The sequence below is a fragment of the Chionomys nivalis genome, chromosome 9 (genome assembly GCF_950005125.1).
Source record: "Chionomys nivalis chromosome 9, mChiNiv1.1, whole genome shotgun sequence".
In the NCBI taxonomy this organism is placed as follows: Eukaryota; Metazoa; Chordata; class Mammalia; order Rodentia; family Cricetidae; genus Chionomys; species Chionomys nivalis.
This window is the reverse complement of record NC_080094.1, coordinates 22,839,195-22,864,299: the sequence shown is the minus strand read 5'-3', so window position 1 is coordinate 22,864,299 and position 25,105 is coordinate 22,839,195. Positions and strand designations below refer to the sequence as shown.

At 44.2% G+C, this 25,105-nt stretch overlaps 1 protein-coding gene and 1 long non-coding RNA gene across 3 annotated transcripts in view; one reads left to right on the top strand and one right to left on the bottom strand.

The window, feature by feature from the left end:
• Positions 1–10,862, top strand: part of Dynlrb1 (dynein light chain roadblock-type 1) — a 23,751-nt gene extending 12,889 nt beyond the window's left edge. For both annotated transcript variants that reach the window (XM_057781666.1, XM_057781665.1), the window contains exons 3-4: positions 6,588–6,755; positions 10,504–10,862. In XM_057781666.1, the coding sequence (XP_057637649.1) occupies positions 6,588–6,755; positions 10,504–10,547 (212 nt within the window). In that variant the 3' untranslated portion in view covers positions 10,548–10,862. The remainder of the gene's footprint in view (positions 1–6,587; positions 6,756–10,503) is intronic.
• On the bottom strand, positions 6,676–25,105 carry LOC130881845 (uncharacterized). The gene is made up of 5 exons (XR_009057756.1): positions 24,978–25,105; positions 11,960–12,034; positions 9,875–9,948; positions 9,029–9,251; positions 6,676–6,861 (listed from the first exon to the last, which is right to left on the bottom strand). It is a non-coding gene; the product is annotated as an uncharacterized LOC130881845 (long non-coding RNA).

The window sequence follows — 25,105 nt, the reverse complement described above, 5'->3', positions numbered from 1 at the left end:
ATTAAAGGCGTGCGCCACCACCGCCCGGCTCCCTTTTCATTTCTAATCTTATTTATTTGCGTGTTCTCTCTCTGTCGTTTAATTAGTTTGGATAGGGGTTTGTTGATCTTGTTGATTTTCTCCAAGAACCAACTTTTTCTTTCATTGATTCTTTGGACTGTTTTCTGTGTTTCTATTTTGTTGATTTCCGCCCTCAGTTTGATTATTATGTTGTCTCTTTATTTTCATTAAATTCAAGGAAGACTTTAATTTCTTAATTTCTTCCTTGACCTAGGTGTGGTTCAGTAGTTGACTGTTCAGTTTCCATGAGTTTGTCGGCTTTCTGGGAGTAGCATTGTTGTTGCCTTCTAACTTTAATCCATGGTGATCTGATAAGACACAGGTGGACACTGATTATTTTTTGTATCTGTGGAGGTTTCCTTTGTTTCCGAGTATGTGGTCAATTTTCGAGAAGGTTCCATGAGCTGCAGAGAAGAAGGTATATTCTTTCCTATTTGGGTGGAGTGTTCTATAGATGTCTGTTAAGTCCATTTGCTTCATTACCTCCAATAATTCTCTTAATTCTCTATTAGGTTTCTGTCTGATTGATCTGTCCATTGGTGAGAGAGGTGTGTTGAAGTCTCCTACTACTAGTGTGTGTGGTTTGATGTCTGCCTTGAGTTCTAGTAATATTTCTTTTACATAAGTGGGTGCTTTTATATTAGGGGCGTAGATATTCAGGACTGAGACTTCATCCTGATGAATTGTTCCTGTTATGAGTATAAAGTGTCCATCTCGATCTCTTCTGATTGATTTTAGTTTGAAGTCAGTTTTGTTAGAAATTAGTATGGCCACACCTGCTTTTTTCTTAGGACCATTTGCTTGAAAAACCTTTTCCCAACCCTTTATTCTGAGTAGATGCCTGTCTTTGTGGTTGAGATGTGTTTCTTGTAAACAGCAGAATGTTGGATCCTTTTTTCGTATCCAATATAGCCTGTGCCTTTTTATAGGTGAATTGAGACCATTAATATTAAACGATATTAATGACCAGTGGTTGTTTACTCCGGTTATTCTTATTGTTTTTGGTAGTAGAGTTTGTGTGTCTCCCTTCTTTGAGTTGTGCTGGTGAAGGGTCGCTAGATGCCTGAGTTATTGTAGGCAGTGTTGGCAATGCTGGATTCCTTGGGTTGTGATTTTCTTTCTATTACTTTCTGTAGGGCTGGATTTGTGGCTACGTATTGTTTAAATTTGTTCTTATCCTGGAATGTCTTGTTTTCTCCATTGATAGTGAACGATAGCTTGGCTGGGTATAGTAGTTTGGGTTTGCATCCATGGTCTCTTAGTTTCTGCAGTACCTCTATCCAGGACCTTCTGGCTTTCATGGTTTCCATAGAAGTCAGGTCTAAGTCTGATCGGTTTACCTTTATAACTTACTCGCCCTTTTTCCTTTGCAGCTCTTAATATTCTTTCTTTAATCTGTATATTTTGTGTTTTGATTATTATATTGCGAGGGGATTTTTTTTTTTTTGATCCAGGTGCTAGTGTAGGACTCCAGATGTGGGTCACCACTGTTTAAAGCTTTTCTTTGTCTTTTCAATTAAAATAAAAAATAAAATAAAATTTTCCGCCTCCTCCCCGCCTCCCATTTCCCTCCCCCTCCTCCCGCCCCTCTCCCCCTCCCCCTACTCCTCTTCTCCTCCCTCTCCAGTCCCAGGAGCAGTCAGGGTTCCCTGCCCTGTGGAAAGTCCAAGGTCCTCCCCCCTCCATCCAGATCTAGGAAGTTGAACATCAAAACTGTCTAGGCTTCCACAAAGCCAGAACCTGAAGTAGGATCAAAACCCTGTGCCATTGTCCACCATGTTCAGAGAGTCCGGTTTTATCCCATGCTTTTTCAGTCACAGTCCAGCTGGCCTTGGTGAGCTCCCAATAGATCGGCCCCACTGTCTCAGTGGGTTTTCTTTGTCTTTTTAAACTTTGTTTTGTTTTTGTTTTTTGAGACAAGGTTCCACTGTGTGTACCCCTGGATGTCCTGGAACTTGCTCAGTAGATCAGGCTGGCCTTGAACTCACAGATACTCCCACCTGCCTCAGTGCTGAGTGCTAGGATGAAAGGCGTGACTCTGGCTGGCTACACTGTTATTTGTTGACAATTTCATGTATTCAGTATATCTTAATTATACCTGTGTCCTCTCTCCCAGCCTCCCAACAACACTCAACTGTCTACCCTCTCATCTTCATGTACTTTTTTCCCCGTTTTGTTTTGTAACCCACTGAGTCTATAATTAATTAGCACTGCCTACTAGAATGCTTACTGATCTTAATGGCGTGAGCTTGTGCAGGTAACCAGAGGAGCAGTGAGTTTGTGAGCGTAATGCCCATGTCATGTCAGAAGGCAGCATTTCACCACCACTCTCCCATCCTTTCTGCCCTCTCTTTCCTGATGTTTGCTGAGCCTGGGCTTAGTCTGAGCACTCAACACTCACTTTAATAAGGTGTGGGTGTCTGCAGTGTTGCCAACTATAGAAAGGTTTCCTTGGCCAAGGCTGAGAAGAGCACTAATCTGTGGGTATGAAATATTTAGACGGCAGTCTGGCAACATGTCCATTTAGCAAGATAATTGTAGTAGTATCTCCCCTAGGGTTTGTGACCTCCCAAGCCATGCATTTTGACCAGACTTGTAGTACCAAGTATGAATTTCCTCTTATGGAGCCGGCCTCAGATCTAAGCAGAAAATGGTCATCCCCATATTCATGCCACTACTAACACCAGTAGACCTATCCTGCTTGGCATGCATTTAAAGCCTGTGTTTTAAAATGTACAGCTTTGGATTAGGGATGTAGAGCAGTTGGTAGAATGCTTACCTAACATTCAGGGAACATTGAGTTCAACCCCCAGCAACAAATACAGTGGGTGGCTTGGCACAACTTGTAACCCCAGTACTCTGGAAGCTTCAAGCTGCTGATATCACCATCCAGAAGCGGCCAATTTTAAAACAAAAGCTAGGCATGGTGGCACACACCTTAACCTCAGTACTCACGAGGCAGAGGCAGGCAAATCTCTGAATGAAGGGCCTAGACAGGACTAGTGAAAACAACAAAACCTTACTTACCAAAGAAAGACTGGAAAGACAAACCCGCTAGCAAATACAAAAATAACATAAACCATTCTCCAGGGCTAGAAGACAGGTGTATACCAAGACACTGCTGCCAACATCAGCAGTTTGGCTACAAAAGGACTATGAGGCAAGACCTTGTCTGAGTCACTGCTGAAACTCCTGCTGTCCATCCTGCACAGTGATATTTGTTAAATGAAAAAGCCTCAGTCAACACACTGAGGAATGTGTTCCAGGATGGCCTAGTAGAGGAAAAGGCAAGCGTGAACACATTAGATGCCGTTCTCCTTCCATTAGTAATCATGGTAATGGCAGTGCTAGCAGTGTGCTGGAAAAGAACAGGTTTCTGGTCACCATTACACTCTGTGAGAATCAAGTAGTAACACCTTCCAAAATGAGGAGCCAGCCTTGGAAAGAGGTTCATAAGTCTATCCAAAAGACAGTGAGGAGAACTCCCACTAAGTCTTGTAGCCCCTGCCTCTGGTCCAGTATGTAGACAGACGGCTAGCTGACAGACTAGTGTGCCACGGCAGCAAACACAGCTTGTGGGTGTGAGTAGGCCAAGGAGATGGATGTCTGAGACAGCTAAAGCTGGCAGTCTTCATCATTTAAGTCTATTCTCTTAGTCCATGTTTTTACCCTTACTTAGAATGCACTTTCTGCTGTTCCCCGTATCATCCTCCTTCCTCCAAGTCTCATCTTTAAAGAAGCTAAGCTCTAAGGCTGGAAGACAGCTCAGCTCTTAAGAGTACTTACTGCTGTTACAAGGGTTCATGGTGGTTCACAACCACCTGTAACTCTAGTTCTGGGGCATCTGATCCCCCCTTCTAACCTCCACAGGCTCCTGCATGTACACGGTACACATATATGCACACACACACACACACACACACACACACACAAACATGCTCAGGAACACATACATAGACAATATTTTAGAAAAAGGAGCAGCAGCTAAGTCCTTATCCAGGTGTGGCAGTATGCCTGTAATGTGTACTCAAGAGGACGACCACAGCAAATTCCAAGTTATTCTGGTCCTCATCATGAGTTCTAGGTCAGTCAAGGCTATGTAATGAGACCCTGGTTCAAAGAGGTGGGGGGGGGGTAAGTGGTGGTAGGCAATCTTTTTTAGCCATAACCCATTTCGCCAACAAGGAAGTTGAGATTGAGAGAGATCGAACAGGCACCTGGCATAGTGGCACCAGCCTATACCCAGCACTTGGAAGACAGTGGCCCAAGAAAGTCATCCTCAGCTTCATAGTGAGTTTAAGGACAACTCAAATGAGACCCTGGGGTCCAAAAATGGGGGTTAGGGATGGATGTACCTAGTAGGATTGTGCAGGCTTTGCATTGTCAACAACAAAGTATCTGCTCTTTTGCTCCCAGCACACCTAGGTTAGTACAGAATGTGTGCTGGACAGCATCTAGTAAAATTTTCTTTTTTCATGGCTTTGTGCACACTAGGTAAATACTCTACCCATCAGCTCCATTAAAGGTCTCGGGCAGGCTTTTTTGTAGCTCTGTGTGGCATACCTAGAACTTGTGCTTCCTCTGTAACTAGCTACTTCTGCAAGCTACACAGTATTGTGAAGGAAAAGGATTGAACTAGGTTGCCTAATAGTAGGCCATCTGTGAGGTCCCCAGCCCTGTCATCCTTGAATATGGACTTTTGTACTTATTTGAAATTCTTCTGAATTTTGGTTCCTTGCCTCCTTACCTCCCCCTTTTTTTTAGATCGAGCCACTATGGGTTAAAGTTTGTTGGTCCTTTTACATTAGCTTACTTGATATATAACCACATTTATTCTGTTATCTGAACCACTGAAAGTAAACCCAGAAACAACTCAGAAACCAATATCAGTAAATGCTTAACGTGTGAGCACAGATGAGACTAGGTCCTGCTCTGAGGGAACTTAGGGTATAGTGAGAGGTATAGTGTGGTCTGGGATCCTGACTAAAGGAAAACTGTCTGGTACTGGGATGTCCCCAGATGTGAGGGTCCTTCCTCTTAAATCATCCGATTATGGACAGACTATAGCACATACCAGTTACACTGTCACCTTCAGAAAGGTACAGCTGTAGAGGCCTCATGAGCTCAGGTGTACACATTGTTGCTATCTAGGACCCAGTAGCAGCACTGAGGCCCCAGTTTGGTCCCTTAAAGGCAGATGGCTATTGTAGCTCATTCTTGTGGTGTCACTTGGCTCACAAAAGCCTATCCTGCTTGGTGGCTTCACATTCCTGGTGCCTTAATTGAGTAGGCTGAATGCCTACCTTTGGCTAATCTGTAAGCTGGTCACTTGTTGGCCAGATTCACAGGGTCCTGGGCCACTTGGATACTACATTCTTCGTAAGTGTTACAGTCACCTCTGGACTTCACTTGGATGGAGCTTTCTGACAGGTCACAGCCAGCTCACAGGCACTTGATGGTCATCAAGTTGAGCCACATTCCTCATCTCCATGACAGCAGAACACCCAGTAATGCCCACTTAATTGTTCAGTCTTCAGAGAGAGACTTGATACACAATGATGGTCATTGGCTGGTTCACTGTACCTGTAAAATCTTAATCTAAGCATCCAGCAATCGGGGAATGTTGAATCTAAGAACTGTCTTCATGGACTCTGTTTTTTGTTGTGTTGTGCTAGGTATTGGGCCCAGGTCTCAGAAAGTACTCTCTTTACCCACTCCACTATACCTCTGACCCCTTAGTGGGCTCTTTTAAAAGACAGCAGTGCTGCTTACATAGAAGCCCACTGGAGTGGGGTGGTAACTTCATGTATATGTGGTTACAGCTGAGCCCTGAGCCAGTCCTAACAATAATGGTTTTTGTTTTGTTTTGAAAGACAGGGTTTCTCTGTAGCTTTGGTGCCTGTCCTGGTGCCTCTTATGGACCAGGCTGACCTCAAACTCAGAGATCCACCTGTCTTTGCCTCCTGAGTCCTGGAACTAAAGGCGTGCGCCACCTCTACCCAGCTAATAATGGGTTTTGTCTGGTATGTATTGGTGCAAGCTGTTACCTTTTCTTTCTTCTTCCTTTCCAGTCTCTCTTCTTTTTGAGACAGGGTCTGTGTAGCCCTAACTGGCCTTGAGATCTGTCCAGAGAGCTCTGCCTGCCTTTGCTTCCCAAGTGATGACTGCGTTCAAGCTTTAAGTGTTGCAAGAGTACCTCTTCTTCTATTGCTTGAACCCTTGGGAAGGAGCACTGAACTGAACCAGGCCTACATTTAAATCCTTACCATTTGTGTACCTATAGGCAGGTCACCCCATTATTCATCTCTGTTGCCTGGTAGCAGTGGAGATGGTGATACCACCCACAGATGCTCTGGCATGGGTACACAAGGTCAGCGCTGTACCTATCATATAACAAGCCTTCTGTAAATAGTGGTATTGGCTGCTAACTGCCAGCCCAATTTTCTAGAATTAGGGATTGTGAGGTGAGACACTGAACAGAAAGGGGCTCCCATAAACTGCTTGGTTTTCATTTATTCTTCCCGCAGGCATTCCCATCAAGAGCACCATGGACAACCCCACTACTACACAATATGCCAACCTCATGCACAACTTCATCTTGAAGGCACGGAGCACTGTGCGTGAAATTGACCCCCAGAATGACCTAACCTTTCTTCGAATTCGCTCCAAGAAAAATGAAATTATGGTTGCACCAGGTAAGGGTTCTTGCGCCTCCATGCTTAGTTTCAGAAGCCATTGCAGGTTCCCTGTGGCTTATCTGGAAGTGTGGCACAGTGGTGTCTCCATAGCTTCAAGGTAGGCCTAGGGGTGCAAAGTGAGAGTTGGAGAAAGACGCAAATGTTAGCACTGGTCACTCTCAACGTGGTAAGAACTCCATAAGAATTTAGGACATGGAAGGGTTGATCAGCTCTGCTTGGGCAATCAACAAAGACTTTTCAGAAGCAGGATGTTAGAACTGATCTTAAGGGCCAGGAAAATATGAGTCAGAGGGGTGGAAAAGCTATTTCTATATGAAAAAGAATTTATAGTCCTGTCTCCACCCTGTGCAGCCAGCCCCCACCAGCACTGGAGCAGATCGCTGTTCTGACTCATCAGTGAGGAGCTTGTCTGGGTAGCACAAGCATGGCTGTGTTTAGGCCTTAGGATCATTCTCGGTGTAATGAGATGCTCACACCTGGAGGAGTCCACAAGGGTAGGAACTGCAGAGGGGAGGCATGGGGTTGCCTCCTGCTCTGTCTTATCTAACTCAAACTCACAGATTTCCGTGACAGTTTCTACAGGACTCCTTTTCTGTGGTTACATCTTTCCCTGTCTTTCTAGCCAAGCCATGGCTGGGACATGTACGGTGATGCCTCAGGTTGTAGAACCACTTGTCTATGAAGACAAGGTGTGAAAAGTGTGACTTGGGTTCAGCCTAGAAGGGGCCATAGACTCCAGACTCATCTGTGCGTGGATCTGATCCTGAGCAGAGGTGCTTAGAGTGTAAGTGATGATTAGGAGATGGCGCACACCTTTAATCCCAGCACTCGGGAGGCAGAGGCAGGCGGATCTCTGTGAGTTCGAGACCAGCCTGTCTACAAGAGCTAGTTCCAGGACAGGCTCCAAAGCTACAGAGAAACCCTGTCTTGAAAAACCAAAAGGGAAAAAAAAAATCAGGTGCTGTTGTGATCCTGAGACACATCAGGAAGAGTATGTTAAGATCAGGTTAGAGCTCAGCCTTGCAATCCTAATTGAATAGAAAGTCCATCCCCACCCCAGCTTCTGTGGACTACAGAAGACAGATCTCCATGTCCCTAAAACTGGTATTGGAGTCATCTTCCCGTTTAGTAGTTACCAGTGAAGACTTGAGGTGCCCAGTGGCACACCTAGAAACTAGATGTCTGGAAGTCCTATTCATGCAGGTCTCAGCTCAGTGCAATAGTACCTCTAGTTTGTCCTCGGGGGCCCATGGACATTCAGGGTCCCTGTGGGTAGTTGATGCTTGTTCTCATTGGGGATCACGGGTTCAGTGGTTCTAACATCAGTGGAGTTAAACGGCCAGACCCTCACATGGGCAGCACACAGAGAGGTGCAGGGAGTACACATCCTGGCACTTGATCTGGCTGGTGGTTGGTATATCTCAAGTTATGTTGGAGGTGTGTGACATGTTAACCATAATCAGTGATGTTTCTTGGGGCCACCACACTGCTGCATCTCCCTTCCTGGGACCTTTTCACGCACCATCCTCCTATTGGAACATGCCATCATTCCTTATTGCCTGGCTAGCCAGCTACTTAGCTACATTTCTACTGTTTTCTATTTTCCATAGTAAGTTTTATTGGGGCAGGGACTCATAAGCACAGTGTTTAACAAACACATTAAACAGATGACTTTTGTTGTTTTGAGATAAGATTTCTCTACATAGCCCTGGCTGTTCTGAAACTTATGTAGTCCAAGCCAGCCTTGAATTCAGAGGTCCCCTTACCTCTGCCTCCCAAGTGCTGGGATCAAGGGCACATGCCCCCATGCTTGCCCCCCCCCATTGTAGATAACCCCTGTTATGGGTTAGACTGGATTCAGTAGAGGGGTAGAGTTAAGGATGTTTGGGATATGGTATTTAAATACTTGTATGTGTGCCTAGGAATATATATGTGTGTGCAGTACCAGTGGAAGTCAGAAGAGGGCACCAGATCCCCCTAGAATTGGAGCAACAGAACATTGTGAGCTGCCACGTGAATGCTAGGAACTAATGGCAGGTCCTCTACAAGAGCAGTGCGTGCTCTTAACCAGCTGCTGGGCTGTCTCTCCAGCCCCCAGGACGCAGTATTTCAAGTGAAAATCAGTGGCACATACTGATTTGTTTACCCAGTTTTATGTGGTCAACACAGAGCAGGAGCCACTGACAGCTCTGTCAGAGCTCTCTCAGAGGCAGTAGGGCTAGAATGCCTGAGGATCACCTTAGGGCAGCCACAGCAGGGGTCAGGCCTACCTGAGTCTTGTGGTCTCATCACTCAGTGGTCCAGTCTCTTTCTTTCTCACTTGCAGCTTCCTGGGCCAAAAGTTTAACTCTTCATATTCCAACAAATCAAGAAATTCCACAGTTGACCTTATTAACCTCACTGATGCAGGACAAACCACTACGTCCCTGGCTGTCCAAACGGCTCAGCCAGTAAAGGTCCATGTTGCCAAGCCCGACCGCCTGAGCCTGAGTCCTAGAATCCACATGGTAAAAGGTTAACCACTTCTGAAAGTTCCTGCAGGAACTCCTCTTCTGACCTCTCCTTGGCATACTCCAGCATGTGTGTGTGCATAGTTTAAAATTTAAAATGTACAATTTTTAAAACACTGCCTCACACATGGTACTGTAGGATTTAGAACTTGATAGCCTGGTTTTGCTGGTAGCTTGTTAATTGTGTGTGCAGACTACTTACCTACAAAACAGTTACTTCTCACTTGAAACAGCCAGTCGTCATGGGTCTATTAGTAAAATGGTAGGCCACTAGCACCTGCCTAGAGTGATGCTAGGGTTCACTGAGGTGCCACCTGAGCTGGCATAGATACATAATGACAACTTCTTTATACCTGTAGAACCTGCAGTCTTTGTCCTCAAGAGGAGAGCTTTCAGCCTGGAGAGATGGCTCAGCAGTTAAGAGCATGGCTGCTCTTGCAGAGGTCCTAAGTTCAGTTCCCAGAACCCACGTGGTGGCTCACAACCATCTATAGTGGGATCTAATGCCCTCTTCTGGCATGGAGTTGCACATGCAGACAGAGCACTCATACATAAAATAAAAAAATCTTTTAAAAAAAAATCAGAGTTTTCATGGCATGCGCTCACCATGTTGCACACTGCTTCATCCTCACCAGATCCGAGGCACCTCTGTTAAGCTCAGTTAAGCTTCAGTTGATATGCTGTGTTGAACAAAATTAGAGTTATGAAGTAACAATGAAATAATTTCATAGCTGTGGTCACCAGAACAGGAGGAACTGTATTAAAAGCTCGCAGAATTAGGAAGGTTGAGAAGCACAGCCTTAGTTCATCTTAATAAGCCTGTTGCTCATCTCTACCTTCTACAACATATGCCCCTCCCCCCAAAAAAAAACCCAACATTTTGAAAGATCACAGGAAGTTATTTGCTTCTTTGAAGCATTTCCAGTGATAGTCTCACACTCCATAGAGATGACAGGCCTCAGTTATCAATAAAACATGGCAAAGTGCCATCCGTCAAGGCAAAACTCAGATTTTGGTTATGTTTGAATCAGTCTGTTCCCTTTATCGTTATTATTTATTTGGCAGTACTAAGGGTCAAAGCCAGGGTCTTGTAAATGCTAGGCAAGTGCATTGAGCTATACTCTCAATCCCAAATCCATTTAGACTTTAGATGCACTGTATGCTTAGTAAGGAGATATTGTGATCTTTCTCCTGGTTTGTATTTAGTGATGTTTTTCTGCTTTTTTCTTTTTCAGATAAAGACTATTTCCTGATTGTGATTCAGAATCCAACCGAATAAACCACCATCTCGGCTTCCTATGTCATTCCTTAATTTAATGTCCCCCAGATTAAGTGTTAATCATGTCAGTGGGCACATGGTGGTTGCCTGAGAGCCCATGTAGACCATGCCATTGATCAAGGGTAGCTCTGCCCACCCCAACAAGGAATGTCTCTGGCATCCAGTCAGTTCCTGGGAAAGCTTGGATCTCATTTCCAGGCTTCGGGAGTAAGAGCTTATGATAAGCCCACACCCAGCTTCCTTCTGACCTTCAGTTCACTTTGTCACCTTTGGAAAGCCTGCTTTTTTCTTTTACTAAAAATAACTTCAAAACTTGCCTGGCTGTTCTGTCTTTACTTGATTGGAAAGGCCTGTTCCTATGTCAGCAAATGGTCACTGACCAAACCCATGGCCTCTATTCCATGGCAGGTTTTCATGGTTCCTGGGTTTGTTCCTCATTGTGGCACACTTCCTAAATAAGCCTTTATATACTGGTTGGTGCCCTGGTTCCTGGGCCTTTACCCCTTAGCTTAGATTCCTGTTTGATCAAATCCTACTCTGCTAATGTTTTCTTTTTCAAGACAAGGTTTTTCTGTAGCTTTGGTGCCTGTCCTGGAACTAGCTCTTGTAGACCAGGCTGGCCTCTAACTCAAAGATCCGCCTGCCTCTGCCTCCAGAGTGCTGGAATTAAAGGCGTGCGCCATCACTGCCCTGCACGCTGTTTTTCTGTTGCAGTGGCCTACGCGAGGAAGAAAGTGGTGTCTACCAAGTGCGCACAGTGCACCTGGTGTGCCTGAGGTGCTCACATCACTGTGTTAGAACTGCTGGACAGCTGAGTGTGCAGGTGGGAGGAAACGGGTAGTTTCCAGGACCTCATGGCTGCACACAGGGTCTGTAGCCTGCTCTTTCACACTGTTTTCCTCAGAAAACAACCTGCCTTTCCCTGGTGAGCTCCTTCTACCTGTAGCATGTATGGGGGGAGGGGTCCTTACCAGGAGGTCTCCTCAAGGCTCTAGACTACCACTCTGCTCCTCCTCACCCTGAAAGCCACATGTATTTGTTGTTACATGTCGTTACATGTTTGTCTTTTGTTCCTTGTTGCACAGAAAAAACAAAAATAACCTGGTGCAGCTTTATAATTCTAGTGGGTCATACAGTGACTTAGAAGAATACACCGTCTAAAAAATAGAATGCTCAGGAGCTGGAGCAATTGCTTCACATCTAAGAGTGTGCACTGTTCTTGCAAAGGACCTGATTTCTGTCAAGCAGCTCACAAGCACCTTTCACTGACTGTAGCTGCAGGGATGCGCACCCTTGACTAGGCTCCACGGGCACCTGGGTCATATATATATACCCACACACAGACATACACCTAAGAACCTTTTTAAAAAAGTGTTCCAAAGGATCATGGTTGGGCTCAGGAAAGCACTCACCTGGCATGTGCAAGGCCCTGGATTCAATCCCCAGAATCCAGTAAACAGTACGTATCTAGTTAGAGTTATGAAACGCTGCCAAAAAAAAAAAAAAAAAAGATTAAGAATTAATGAAAAGAGACTGAATTTGAAAGAAAGCAAGGAAGTTGAACAGGAGGCTATAGTTGAAGGGGGGGGTAATGATGTAATTATAACCTCAAAAATAAAAGAAATAAAGGGTTGGGGCTGGAGAGATCGCTCAGAGGTTAAGAGCACTGGCTGCTCTTCCAGAGGACCTGAGTTCAATTCCCAGCAACCCACATGGTGGCTCACAATCATCTATAGTGAGACTTGGTGTCCTTGTCTGGCATGCAGGCAGAACACTGTATACATAATCTTTTTTTAAAAAAATGAAAAAGGGCTGGAGAGATGGCACAGCAATTCAGAGCAGCTTGTGCTGTGCTAGGACCGAACTCACTTCCCAGCACCCAAGCTGTGCAGTTCACAACTGTGTCATATACATGTACATGCTGCAAATAAAATGGTGGCTTAAATTAGCAATCCCAGCACTCAAGAGGCAGAGAGTTCAAGAGTTTGGAGCCTGGCCCAGGAGGGTGAGGGATGGGGCAGGTAGCTCAGTTGGTAAAAAGCACTTGCCACCAAGCCTGATGACCTGAGTTTGATTTCTGGAACCTATATGTTGGAAGCGAAAACCAATGTCTGAGCTGAATATGGTTGCTATGGCACACATACCCCACAAATACATTTTTATTTTTGTGTGTGCACATGTGTAGGTCAGAGGGTGAGGCCTGACCCAGTTGTCTCTGCCCTACTTGGCTGGTCTCCTAACTGAGGGAACAAACTTAAAAATTGTCCTGACTCCCTCAGGTGGGTTTGATCCTGAGGGACTCACTGGATGTTGTACAAATCCATCCTGTGACTGACAATAAAATCCTGAAAATCCTTCAAGACAAAACCCTGCCCCTGAGAAGATGTTTACAAGTATCTTGAGAGGAACAGGAAGGGTAAGTATGCTTAGTATAAGGTTTTGATTGCTGTGAAGAGACACCACGGCCATAGCAACTCTTCTGAAGAAAAACATTTAATGGGGTGGCTTACATTTTCAGAGATTTAGCCCATTTTCATCCTGGAGGGACATGGTAGCCTGTAGGCAGACATGGTGCTGGAGAAGGAGCTGAGAATTCTACATCTTGACTTGCAACAGGAAATGGTGTGTCTCACTAGGTGTAGCTTAAAGCCCACCCCCACACTGACACACTTCCTCCAACAAGGCTACACCTAATAACAGTGCCACTCCCTTTGGGAGCCATTTTCTCTCAAACCACCATATTCCACTACCTGGCTCCCAAAGGCTTGTAGCCATATCATAATGCAAAAATACATTCAGTTCAAATTCAAAAGTCCCCATAGCCTATCACAGTCTCAACAATATTTTAAAGATCAAAGTCTCTTCTGAGATTCATGTTATCTCTTAACTATGATCTGTAAAATCAAAAATTAAAAGGCAGACCACATACTTCCAACATACAATGGCACACGAGCATAGTGAGAAAATACTGGACCAAGCCATCTGGGCAAACTCCAAACTGCATCTCTACGTCTGATGTCAAAGTGTTCTTCAGAGCTCCAACACTTTTCTCTCAGGCTGGTTCTTTTTCTTTGTTAGCAGCTTTCCTTGGCTGGTATCCCATGGCTCTGACACCTCCAACATCTTGGGGTCTCCAAGGCTTCAACTTCAGTTTCACAAAATGGCTTCTCGGGGGCCCCCATTCAGGAACACCCCTGACACAGGGCTGGCCTCAGTGGCTTTCCTTAATCCTGGAGGCAAATTCCATAGCCCCTTTCTTCTACCTTACATCCAGAACCACATGGTCAAAGCTGCCAAGTTGTGTTGCTTGTTGAGGCTGTATGATGGCTCTCTTGTTCAATTACGTCTTTGTACACCAGACTGCCCTCCAACTCAAAGATCCACCAGCCTCAGTCTTTTTAGTTCTGGGATTAAAGGCAGGTCTCTCTTCTCTCCTCTCTCCCCACCCCCACAGAGTTTATAGCAACAGAGACAAGATTCTATCTCAAAAAAAAAAAAAACCCAAAACTTTAGATGTACCTGGAAAAGCAAGACCAAGTACAAAAGCAGCTTGATTTTGTGAGCCTACCCTCCTCAACTGTGACACAGCCCTTCCTCCCCACCTTATGCATCACTTTCCCCCAGTATTGCTAAGAGGCTGTTGAAGCTGGGAGAGGCAATTCACCACACTGCTGTGAGCTCATTTCTAGCTTGTCTAGCGTGTATCTGCTCCCCTCCTCTGCTGACCCAAACTGAAGCCAGATCACCCTTCCCTGATTATGGGTCTCACAGCATGAAGCCTCCAAGAAGCCACCTCTGTCTTCCACCCCACTCCACACATACACACACATACAACCCAGGCAAAAGTAAGAGGCCACATGGCCCATCTGGCTGTGGTCCTGTCCCAGTCTATTGTCTCCTTGCATGTGGACAAAGAACTAGGTCTTGTGGTGTCGGCAGAAACAAGATGATACTAAGTCCAATTTAACATCCAAATTCACAGCAAATGGGAATTGGGTGGTGTTTGAAATTTTCTGGGGTTCTGAATACCTTCCTGATGTGCATTCGATTTTAGTATCCTATTAGGAAAACAAAATACAATGCCTGTGCTTCCCTTTTAATCATCCTTCATGGACAGGCTTCATCTGATTATTCACTCAGCTGGTACTTAGTGAATGCCTACTATGCGGCAGAGCCAGCCTACACATAAGGACATAGCAATAAGAGTAGTTTAATATAGATAAGACAGCCAACTAAAAACAAAGCGTAACTATGCTTAGGTTCTACCCCAGACAGACAGTTCTTCAGAGTTAGCCTTTGGACACTTGTAGCCTACACTATGTTAAGAACCAATAACATCGGGCAATGGTGGCACACGTCTTTCATCCCAGCACTCAGGAGGCAGAGGCAGGCCTGGTCTAGAGACCAAGTTACAGGACAGCCTTGGCTGTCGAAAAACAAAACAAACACAACAAAAAACCACTGACATGAGTCAGGTAAGCCATGGTTAGTGTCCATATAGAAGGCTAACAACACACTGAGAGGTAGGAAAAAACAATAAAACATGAAGAAGGGGTCAAGAAGATAGCCTTTACGAGGAGGGGGGTTAAAAATAAGAAGGAATAGAAAAATGACTCCGGAGGTAAGCATTTTTTTTTTTTAATTGTAAAGATCTGAGTTCAGATCCTCAATTCCTACAGGTGTGAGCCTGTAGCCCAAGCACTATGGAGGCTGACAAGATTATTATTGCTGGGGCCTGCTGGTGTTGTGTGATATTTTGTGTTCTGACTAATAAAACCTGCCTGAAAATCAGAGGGCGGAGCTAACTACTAGTTAACCACAGAGGCCAGGCAGTGGTGGCACACACCTTTCATACCAACACTTGGGAGAAGTAGGGAGATCAGGAATTCAAGGCACCCTGGGCTACAAGAGACTGAACCAATCTAAAAGAGAAAAACAGAGCCAGGTGGTGGAGACTCACATCTTTGATCCCAGCACTTGGGATCTCATGCTTTTTGCTGTTGCTGTTAATTAATTATCTATTTGTTTAGGTTTTTCAGGACAGCGTTTCTTTGTGTAGCTTTGAAGCCTGTCCTGAAACTGACTTTACAGACCAGACTGGTATTGAATTCACAGATATTTGCCTGCCTCTGCCTCCCAAGTGCTGGGATTAAAAGCTTGTGCCACTGCCACCTGGCATGAGATCTCAAGCCTTTGATACCAACACTGGGGAGGTAGAGACAGAATCTCTCCCATTCAGTCTTAGGATTTGCAGAGAGAGGATGACCCCCATTCTGTCTGAGATTTTATAGAGGTAATAAATCTGCTAATCCATCAATATGGACAATAATTAGTCATAGAAAACATTAAATAAAAAAATCCACTGGGTAGTGGTAGTGCATGCCTTTAATCCCAGCACTTGGGAGGCAGAGGTGGGAGGATCTCTGTTTGAGGCCAGCCTGGTCTACAAAGTGAGTTCCAGGGCAGGCAGACTGTTTGACAGAGAAATACTGTCTCTAAGTAAATAAATAGATAAATAGGTAGACAAACAGGCAGACAATATCCGAGAACCCAATATGCAGGAACTGAGGGATACTATAAAACAGATTTAAGGAAATTATGACTTCTAAACCAGCTCTAGAGAAAACAATGGAAAGACACAAAGGTCTGAAAATGAGGTTACACACACCCAAGAATGAACAAGGAACAAATAAGCCACAACACCAAATCTGAAGAGGTCACCAAGACCCAAAATGTTAATATACATTGTTCAATAACAACTCTTTTTTTTTATAATATTTATTTATTATATTATGTGTACAGCATTCTTTCCACGTGTGCCTGCAAGCCAGAAGGGGGCGCCAGGTCTCATTACAGATGGCTGTAAGCCACCATGTGGTTGCTGGGAATTGAACTCAGGACCTCTGGAAGAGCAGTCAGTGCTCTTAACTTCTGAGCCATCTCTCCAGCCCCTCAATAACAACTCTTAATATTAATCCCAACTTCTCAATGAGGAGATGCAGATTAACAGACTGGAAACACACTTCACAACCAATGAAAACACTAACTGCTTTGTGTTTCTGCTGCTGTGATAAAACAACATGACCTTAAAGCAACTTGGGGAGAAAAGGCATATTCCACCTTACAGTTTACAATGGTCATCCAGGGAAGTCAGTGCAGGAAACCAAGGCAGGAATCTGGAGGCAGGAACTGAAGCACAGGCCATGGAGGAGCACTACTAACTGGCTTGCTCCTTGTAGCTTGCTCAACTTGCTTTCTTATAGCACCCGGTATGCGGCATCACCAATAGTGAACTGGGCTCTCCCACATCAATCCTAAATCAAGGAAAGGCCCTATAGAGGCTGGAGACATGGCTAAGTGATTGAGAACACTCACTGCTCTTTGACAGGACCCAGGTTAGATTTCCAGCACCCACATGGCAGCTCAAAGCCATCAGTATCTCCATGACCAAAGGATCCAATGACCCCTTCTGGCCTCCATGAGTGCTAGGCACATGTGACACAGATATACACATAAAACACACACACAGTTTGAATGTAATTGCCCCCTCCCCATAAGCTCACTGGGAATTGCTCTATTAGGAGGTAGCTTTGTTGGAGTGGTATGGCCTTGTTGGAGAAGTGTCACTGTAGGGTGGATCTGAGGTCTCCCTTGCTCAAGATATGCCCAGTGTCTTGGACCACTTCCTGTTGCCTGCACAAGATGTAGAACTCTGAGCTACCTCTTAGGCACCATGTCTGCCTGCACACCACCATGTCCCACTACAATGATAATGGACTGAACCTCTGAACTGTAAGCTTCCTGATGGAATTTTTTCCTTTATAAGAATTGTTGTGGTCATGGTGTCTCTTCACAGCAACAGAAACCCTAACTAAGACACACACACACACTCCACCAAACTGAAAAATTGAGGGAAATTTTTTTCTAGATAAATGCAACCAACCTAAGTTAAATCAAGATGAAGATGAAATACATAATTATGTAGATCGTCAATACAGCTAGAGTCATTTTGGAATAGGGTACCTCAGTTGAAGAAATGCCCTGAATAGTTTAGCCTGTAGGCAAGCCTGGGTATATTTTCTTGATTGATAATTAATGTGGGAAGCCCAGCACACTGTGGGCAATGGTACTCTAGGGCTGGTGCTCCTAGGTGCTATAAGGAAGCAGGCTGGGCAAGCCATGGGGAGCAAGCGAGTAAGCAGTGCTCTTCCATGGCCTCTGCATCAGCTCCTGCCCTGACTTACTTGAACATGGAAATGTAAGCAAAATAAGCCCTTTCCTCCCAGGTTACTTATGGTCATCGTGTTTTATGATAGCAATAGAAATCCTAAGACATCTCCTAAATCTCCTAACAAAAACAAAAAAACAACAACAAAAAAAACCCCTCAGGTCCAGACAGATTAAGTGTAGATCTTTACCAGACTTTCAAAGAAGAATTAATATTCTTCAAATGATTCTGCAAAATAGAAGAGGAAGGAACATTTCCAAATTCTTTCTACAAAGCCAGTACTATCATGATACTAAAACCAAAGAACCAAAACAACAACAAAGTAAAAAGAAAAGAAAAAGAAACTTACAGGCCACCATCTCTGATGAACATAGATATAAAATTTCTGAACAAGATACTTGCGAACCGAATTCAGGAATATATCAAAATGATTATCTACCATGACCAAGTTGATTTCATCCCAGAGATATAAGAATGGTTCAACATACGTAAACCAGTAAGTAGAATTCACCACATAATAAACATCTCATTAGATGCAGTCCAGCATTCATTCATGGAGAGAGCCGGGCCAGATCTCAATATAATGAGGCAATATACAAGAAGCCCACAGCCTATACCATCTTAAATGGAGAAAAACTCAAAAGCATTTCCAGTAAAGCCAGGAACAAGATAAGGATTCCATTATTCCCATCCCTGTTCAACATAGTACTTGAAGCAGTAAGACAAATGAAGGAGGCAAGGGGAATACAAATAGGAAAAGAAGAAGCCAAAATATATTTGTAGACGATACAGTTCTATATTTAAAGACCCTAAAGACTCCACTAGAAAACTCCTATAGCTGATAAATATTCAGTAAAGTAACGATACAAAATTAACATATAAAAAAATCAATAGTGTTCATGTATACAAATGACAAACCAAGACTATTCACAACTGATTCAAAAATATCTTGAAATAAATCTAACCAAAGAAGGGAAAATTTGTACAATGAAAACTTTAAGACTCTTAAAAAAGAAAAAAGAAATGGATTAGCAGAATCACTACTATAAAATTGGTCAAAAGCAAGCTACAGATTCAATGAAATCACCAACAAAATTCCAATGTAATTCTTAACAAAAATTGAAAAATAATCTTAAATTTCATATGGAAATATATTTTTTTAAAAAATCACCAAAAGAATACCAAACAACAGATAATCTGCTGGAGGTGTCTTTCGCCTATCACTGTGATAAAACACCATGACCAAAGCAACTTATAAAAGAAAACATTTCATTTGGCTTTTCAGAGAGTCAGTCCATGCTGACAGAAATGAAGGACATCTGGGAGCTCATGTTTTCATCCACAATTACTCAGTGGACAGCACTGGCAATCACGGAAACCGCAAAGCCCATGACACTCCCTGAGCAAGGGTGCACCTCATTGACCAGTTATTCAAATATATGAGCTTATAGGGGGGTGTTCTCATTCAAACCACCCCAGATTTCTTTCTTTCTTTCTTTTTTTTTTTTGAGACAGTTTCTCTGTAGCTTTGGAGCCTGTCCTGGAACTAGCTCTTGTAGACCAGGCTGGCCTCGAACTCACAGAGATCTGCCTGCCTCTGCGCCACCACCGCCTGGCACACCCCAGATTTCAAGTTCCACTACACAGCTATAGTAGTGAAAACACAATGGAATTAGCATAAAAACAGACCTATTGATCAATGGATTAGAACTGAAGTCACAGATTTACAGCCACATGATCCCCCCCCCCAGTCAGCCACCTACTTTTTGACAAAGAAGTCAACAATAAACATTGAAGAGACAGCATCTTCAACACCTTTTGTGTGTGTGTGTGGGGGGGGTGTTGGAGGGTCTCTCTGCGTAGTCTTGGAACTCATTATATAGACCAAGCTAGTCTACAACTCACAGAGATCCTCTTGCCTCTGTCTTTGGGGTATCAGAGTATGAGCACTGGGATTAAAGGCATATGCCACTAATAGGGTTTTCTGCCGGCACAGTAAGCCTGATCATGTTGAAATGAAAAGGTATAAAAACAGGTTTATCTGAGCAAAGCAACTCCCAGATGCATTCTCTAGTCCCAGAGATCAAGGCTGGAAAAGCCACATGTCCGAACTAAAGCAGGGAGATTATATAGGTTGTAGTCAAGGGGTGATGACATTTCTGCCACAAGCTCAGTTTGTGCCCAAGTATGAACACTTTGGGAGGGGACTTGAGTAGAGGAGGAAGCTGCAGTAGCTGCCAAGAATGCAGAATTGGGCTTTTTGTGGCCTTTCCTTGGTTCAGGAATCCCTGAGTGGGTGGGGCATGGAGAGAAAGAGAAATGGGGTTTTCTGGATCATGCAGGGCCAGGTTTCAACCAAGGCACCACTATGCATTTTTTTAAATTATTTATTTTATGTGTATTGGTGTTTTGCCTGCACATATGTCTGTGTGAGGCTGTCAGATCTTGGAGTTATAGACAGTTGTGAGCTGTCATGTGAGTTCTGAGAATTGAACCCAGGTCCTTTGGAAGAACAGCCAGTGATCTTAACCATGAGCCATGTTTCCAGTCCCTATCACCGTGCATCTTTAATAAATGGTGCTGGTCAAATTGAATAGATACATGTAGAAGAACGAAACTTAATCTTTATCTCTCACTGCATAAACTCAACTCAGAATAGATCAAGAACCTCAACAGCACATCTGACAGAGGAGAAAGCAGAGGATATGCTTGAACTAACTGCTCGGTGTCTACTGATGTAACTCTCAATAACATATACATTTGTCTAAAAATTTGATTCCGAATTTTAGGGTCCGATACTTCAGCTGCTGCTGACCTCTGCCCTGTGTTACCATCCACAAGGACACATGTGTGCCAGTCTGGCTCCTGCACTCACATGGACATCTTTTCTCCTGCTCTCTAGGCCCCTGTGTTCCATGTGGCTCTGACTCTTTTGGCCTGCTGACCCCACGTAGACATCTCCCTTCTCCTCTCTCCTGGTTTTCTCTTGTCTTGCAGCCAGCCTGACCACCAAAGTATTATACTTTGATACCTTCTCTCGCTTCCTCCATGGACTCTTTTTGTTTGTTTGTTTTTCGAGACAGGGTTTCTCTGTGGCTTTGGAGCCTGTCCTATCCTCTTGTAGACCAGGCTGGCCTTGAACTCACAGAAATCCGCCTGTCTCTGCCTCCCGAGTGCTGGGATTAAAGGCGTACTCCACTACTACACAGCTTTGGACTCAAGATTTTATTTTATCAACTTGGCCTCAATACTAATCAATGACCAAAACTGGTGAACTTGATTCAAATTCTCACAATTTGTTAACTGTCACTGCTTTAAACAATGGCCCCCAAATACCTTACACCTAAACTTGCTCTGCTACACTTCCAAAGTCCCTTACATCTGAGGCTCTACTTCTCACTCCTAAAAATCTTCTATTCCTATGTTTTTTTTTTACATGCTGCTCTAATATTAAGACTATACTATTAACTTGATGGGCAATGGTGGCGCACGCCTTTAATCCCAGCACTCAGGAGGCAGAGACAGGTGAATCTCTCTGAGTTTGAGGCCAATCTAGTCATCAAAGTAAGTCCCAGGACAGTCAGAGTTGTTACACAGAGAAACCCTGCCTCAAGAAACAAAAACAAAACAAAATGCTATTAACTCGTCATATGACTTCCAAGTTGCTCATCTGACACAGTTTAAAATCTATACTATGTCACAAAGTCTGTTTCCCAAGGAAGAGTTTTGCGTTGCTGCTGGAAAATTTTTGTCTATTTTGTGTGTGTGGATCTGTGCCTATAAGGTTTCTTGTGGACACAGGACCACATAAAATTACATCAGGCTCAGTTAAATGTATCAATGTATGTGGCCACTGCGTGTTTGTTCCTGACTGATCCTGGATGTGTGAGTTTACTATACTCTTTGTGTCCTGATGATAGCTCGGCTGTAGCTGTTGTAACTAGCTGTCTGGGCTCAGAATTTGCCTCTGGGATTTCTGGCCACTGAGTCTGATGTAATGACAGAGATGTATATGTCATTTGGGCATAAATAATATTAAAGTTGTTTTATGTTGTGCTACTTTATTTAAAAAATCAGGTAAGGGAATTAGGTAGGGTTAACAATCTGAAACACTAGTTGGCACAGGAAAGGACCCCAACAGCAGAGGCCTTAAATAAATGGGACCTCATAAAACTAAAACGTTTCTGTATAGCAAGGAAACAATCACACAAGTGAAGAAGCAGCCTAGAGAATGAGAAAAATACCAGTTACACATCTGACAGAGGGTTAGTGCCTACAACATATAAAAATACCAGTTATACATCTGACAGAGGGTTAGTGCCTACAACATATAAAGAACTCAAAGTCAAACAAGAAAACAAACAATCCAATTTAAAATAGGATATAGAACTAAACAGAGTTCCCAAAAATTAAAATACAAATGGCTGACTTGTAAAAAATATTCAACATCCTTTGCCATCAGGGAAATGCAAACTAAAAGTTGAGATTTCATTTTAGCCCAGTGAGAATGACTAAACTTAAAACATCAAATAACAAAAACATTGATAGAAATCAGGCAGTGTGCCGGGCGGTGGTGGCGCACGCCTTTAATCCCAGCACTTGGGAGGCAGAGGCAGGCGGATCTCTGTGAGTTCGAGACCAGCCTGGTCTACAAGAGCTAGTTCCAGGACAGGCTCCAAAACCACAGAGAAACCCTGTCTCGAAAAACCAAAAAAAAAAAAAAAAAAAAAAAAAAAAAAAAGAAATCAGGCAGTGGCGGTGCGCACACCTTTAATCCCAGCACTAGGGAGGCAGAGACAGAGGAGTCTTGTAAATTCGAGGCCAGCCTGGTCTACAGAGCTATTTCCAGGAGAGCCGTGACTGTTACGCAGAGGAACCCTGTCTCAAAAACCAACCCTCCACCCCAATAAAAACGACTATCCAGGAATGGTGGCACTGGCTTTTAATCCCAACATTCCATTGCAGCAGGTGGATCTCTGTGACTTCAAGGACAGCCTGATCTAATTTCACAGCAGCCAAGGCAATAGTCAAATCCTCCTATCTCAATAAAACTAAACAAAACCACAAATGACAACAGGTGCTGCTGAGGATGTGGGGAAAACAGAACACTTATTCACCGCTCCACTCAGTGAATCAGTGCGGGGTTCCTCGAGAAGCTGGAGAGAGCTGCTATGTGCTCCAGCTCTACCGCCCTGGTGCACACAGGGGACTCCATCGTCTACTGCAGAGATACTGCTCGCTCACTGATGTTTACTGTTCTGTAGTCACAGTAGCCAAGAAATGAAGACAAATTAGATGTCCATCAACTGAAGAATGGGTTCAAATACGGCATATTTACACAACAGAGCATTTTAGCTATTAATAAAGATGAAATTGGAATACTCATGGTCAGGAAGTTACTCGGTGCCGTGTTCAAGGGAGAGGAGACCAGCTGCACTGGTGTGAAGGAATCGTGGGACAGGAATGTGAAACTAGGGTGAGGCAGCGGAAGGTGGAGGACAGAGTGGAGCAAGGGACAAACAACACTGAAGACTTTTTAAAAGACATAAGGAACTACTGCAGGGCCTTCCTAAACCTGTCTGTTCCCCCACATACATACACAAGTTAAAAATGGACTTACCCTGGAACAGAGCAACAGTGCTCCTACTAGACATCGGACGCTAACAAAAACTCAGTGCCAGGTATGAGTTGCCTATTGGTGTTGTTGGCCAGTGAGGTCCCTTAGATCCCCCACGACTGCCACTACTCTTGGTTACCCTCCAGGCAGGAAGAACCTATTGCTGAATTCAGCATATGCTTGAGTCATAGAACATGGCAAAAGTCAAGCTGGGACGCACCTGGAAGCTTTATGCCTACTGACCAGTTAGCTTTCACAGTCCAGAACAGTGCTGTGCAAGTCACTGAAGGAGAAAGGTTATTATTTATGCTCAGTTATGAACGCTAAAGCTACAAAAATGACTGGCTTGGAAATAAAGGCTCACTGGTTTAATAGTGGCACAAATATCATGGGAAGAACCAACCACCTTTGACTGAATCTAAATTCCTCTCTACAGGATGAAACCCAAACCAGGCACCATCATCAGACTAAGAGCCTATGGCTAAACAATTACAAGCCCAAGCTGGGCAGTGGTAACACGTGCTTTTAATTCCAGCACTTGGGAGGCAGAGACAGGTGGAGCTCTGTGAGTTCAAGGCCAACCTGAACTATACAGCAAGTTCCAAAACAGACTCTAAAGCTACACAGAGAAACCCTGTTTCAAAAACAAAGCAAAATGAAAAAAGAAAAGAAAAAAAAGAGAAATATCTCAAAGGTAGGGAGCAAATTGTTGTGAATGACTGAGGTTTGGAGTGCATTTTGGGAGATCTGGACCAGAACTGGTCAAGTTTAAGGCATCAGTGGGACATTTCACTTAGAGAACTTGAGACTAGGCTGTTGAATTCTGGGGAAATAGGGTGGTATGAGGCCTAGAGGGAGGCAGCATACAGGTGTGTTGGGCAGATCAAGTGCACACCTTTAGGACAGAGTCTGACGACAGACAGGGCCATCTTTCTGCCTCAAACTCCCACAGAGCTAGGATTATAAGTATGAGCTACATCTGGCACTAATCAACTTTAAAAGTTCTTTGGGAACTGCCTCTCCATGTCCGTGCTCCCCACCTTGCGCAAAACCCGGGGAGTTGAATTTAAGCCTCACACAAGCTAGGAAAGTACTCTGCCCTGAGTAACATTCCTAGACTATACTTCTTTCTACTCTCAAGGGACTCCTCTCCCCGTGAATGCTCACTTTGTATGTTGTCAGTTCTACGAGTTCTCTATCGTCTGGTTAGCGTCTTCTGATACACACCCCCATTCCGTGATTACTCTCCTGCTTTATCTAATTCGCCTATCAACCTTGCATTGTAAAGAATACGCTTCCTATGGCTGTTCCAGAATTTTTTGAAGGCCGGCGGGACGGAGGAGTGACGGACGGATACAGGGGGCCGGGACAGGGCTGGAGCGATGGCTCGGCAGTTAACAGCTCTGGCAATTATTACAAAGGACCTCAGTTCGGTTCCCATCACCGAACCACCAGTATTACCTCCAGCCTCAAGAAATCCAACTTTGTCGTCTGACCTCCGCGGGCACTCACACGCGCGTCGTACACTTACACAGGCACAACAACTTTAAAAAGCCTGGGTGTTCCACTCCCCCTCTCGCCTCACCTGTTACCATCTTTGACCTCTAATCCTAAATTCGCTGAAGGCGCGGTGTCCAAGAACTGGAGGCGACGAAATGAAGGTGAAAACTTCAGTCTGGGAGACCGAGAGACAAGCCCGCCAACCGTGACGTC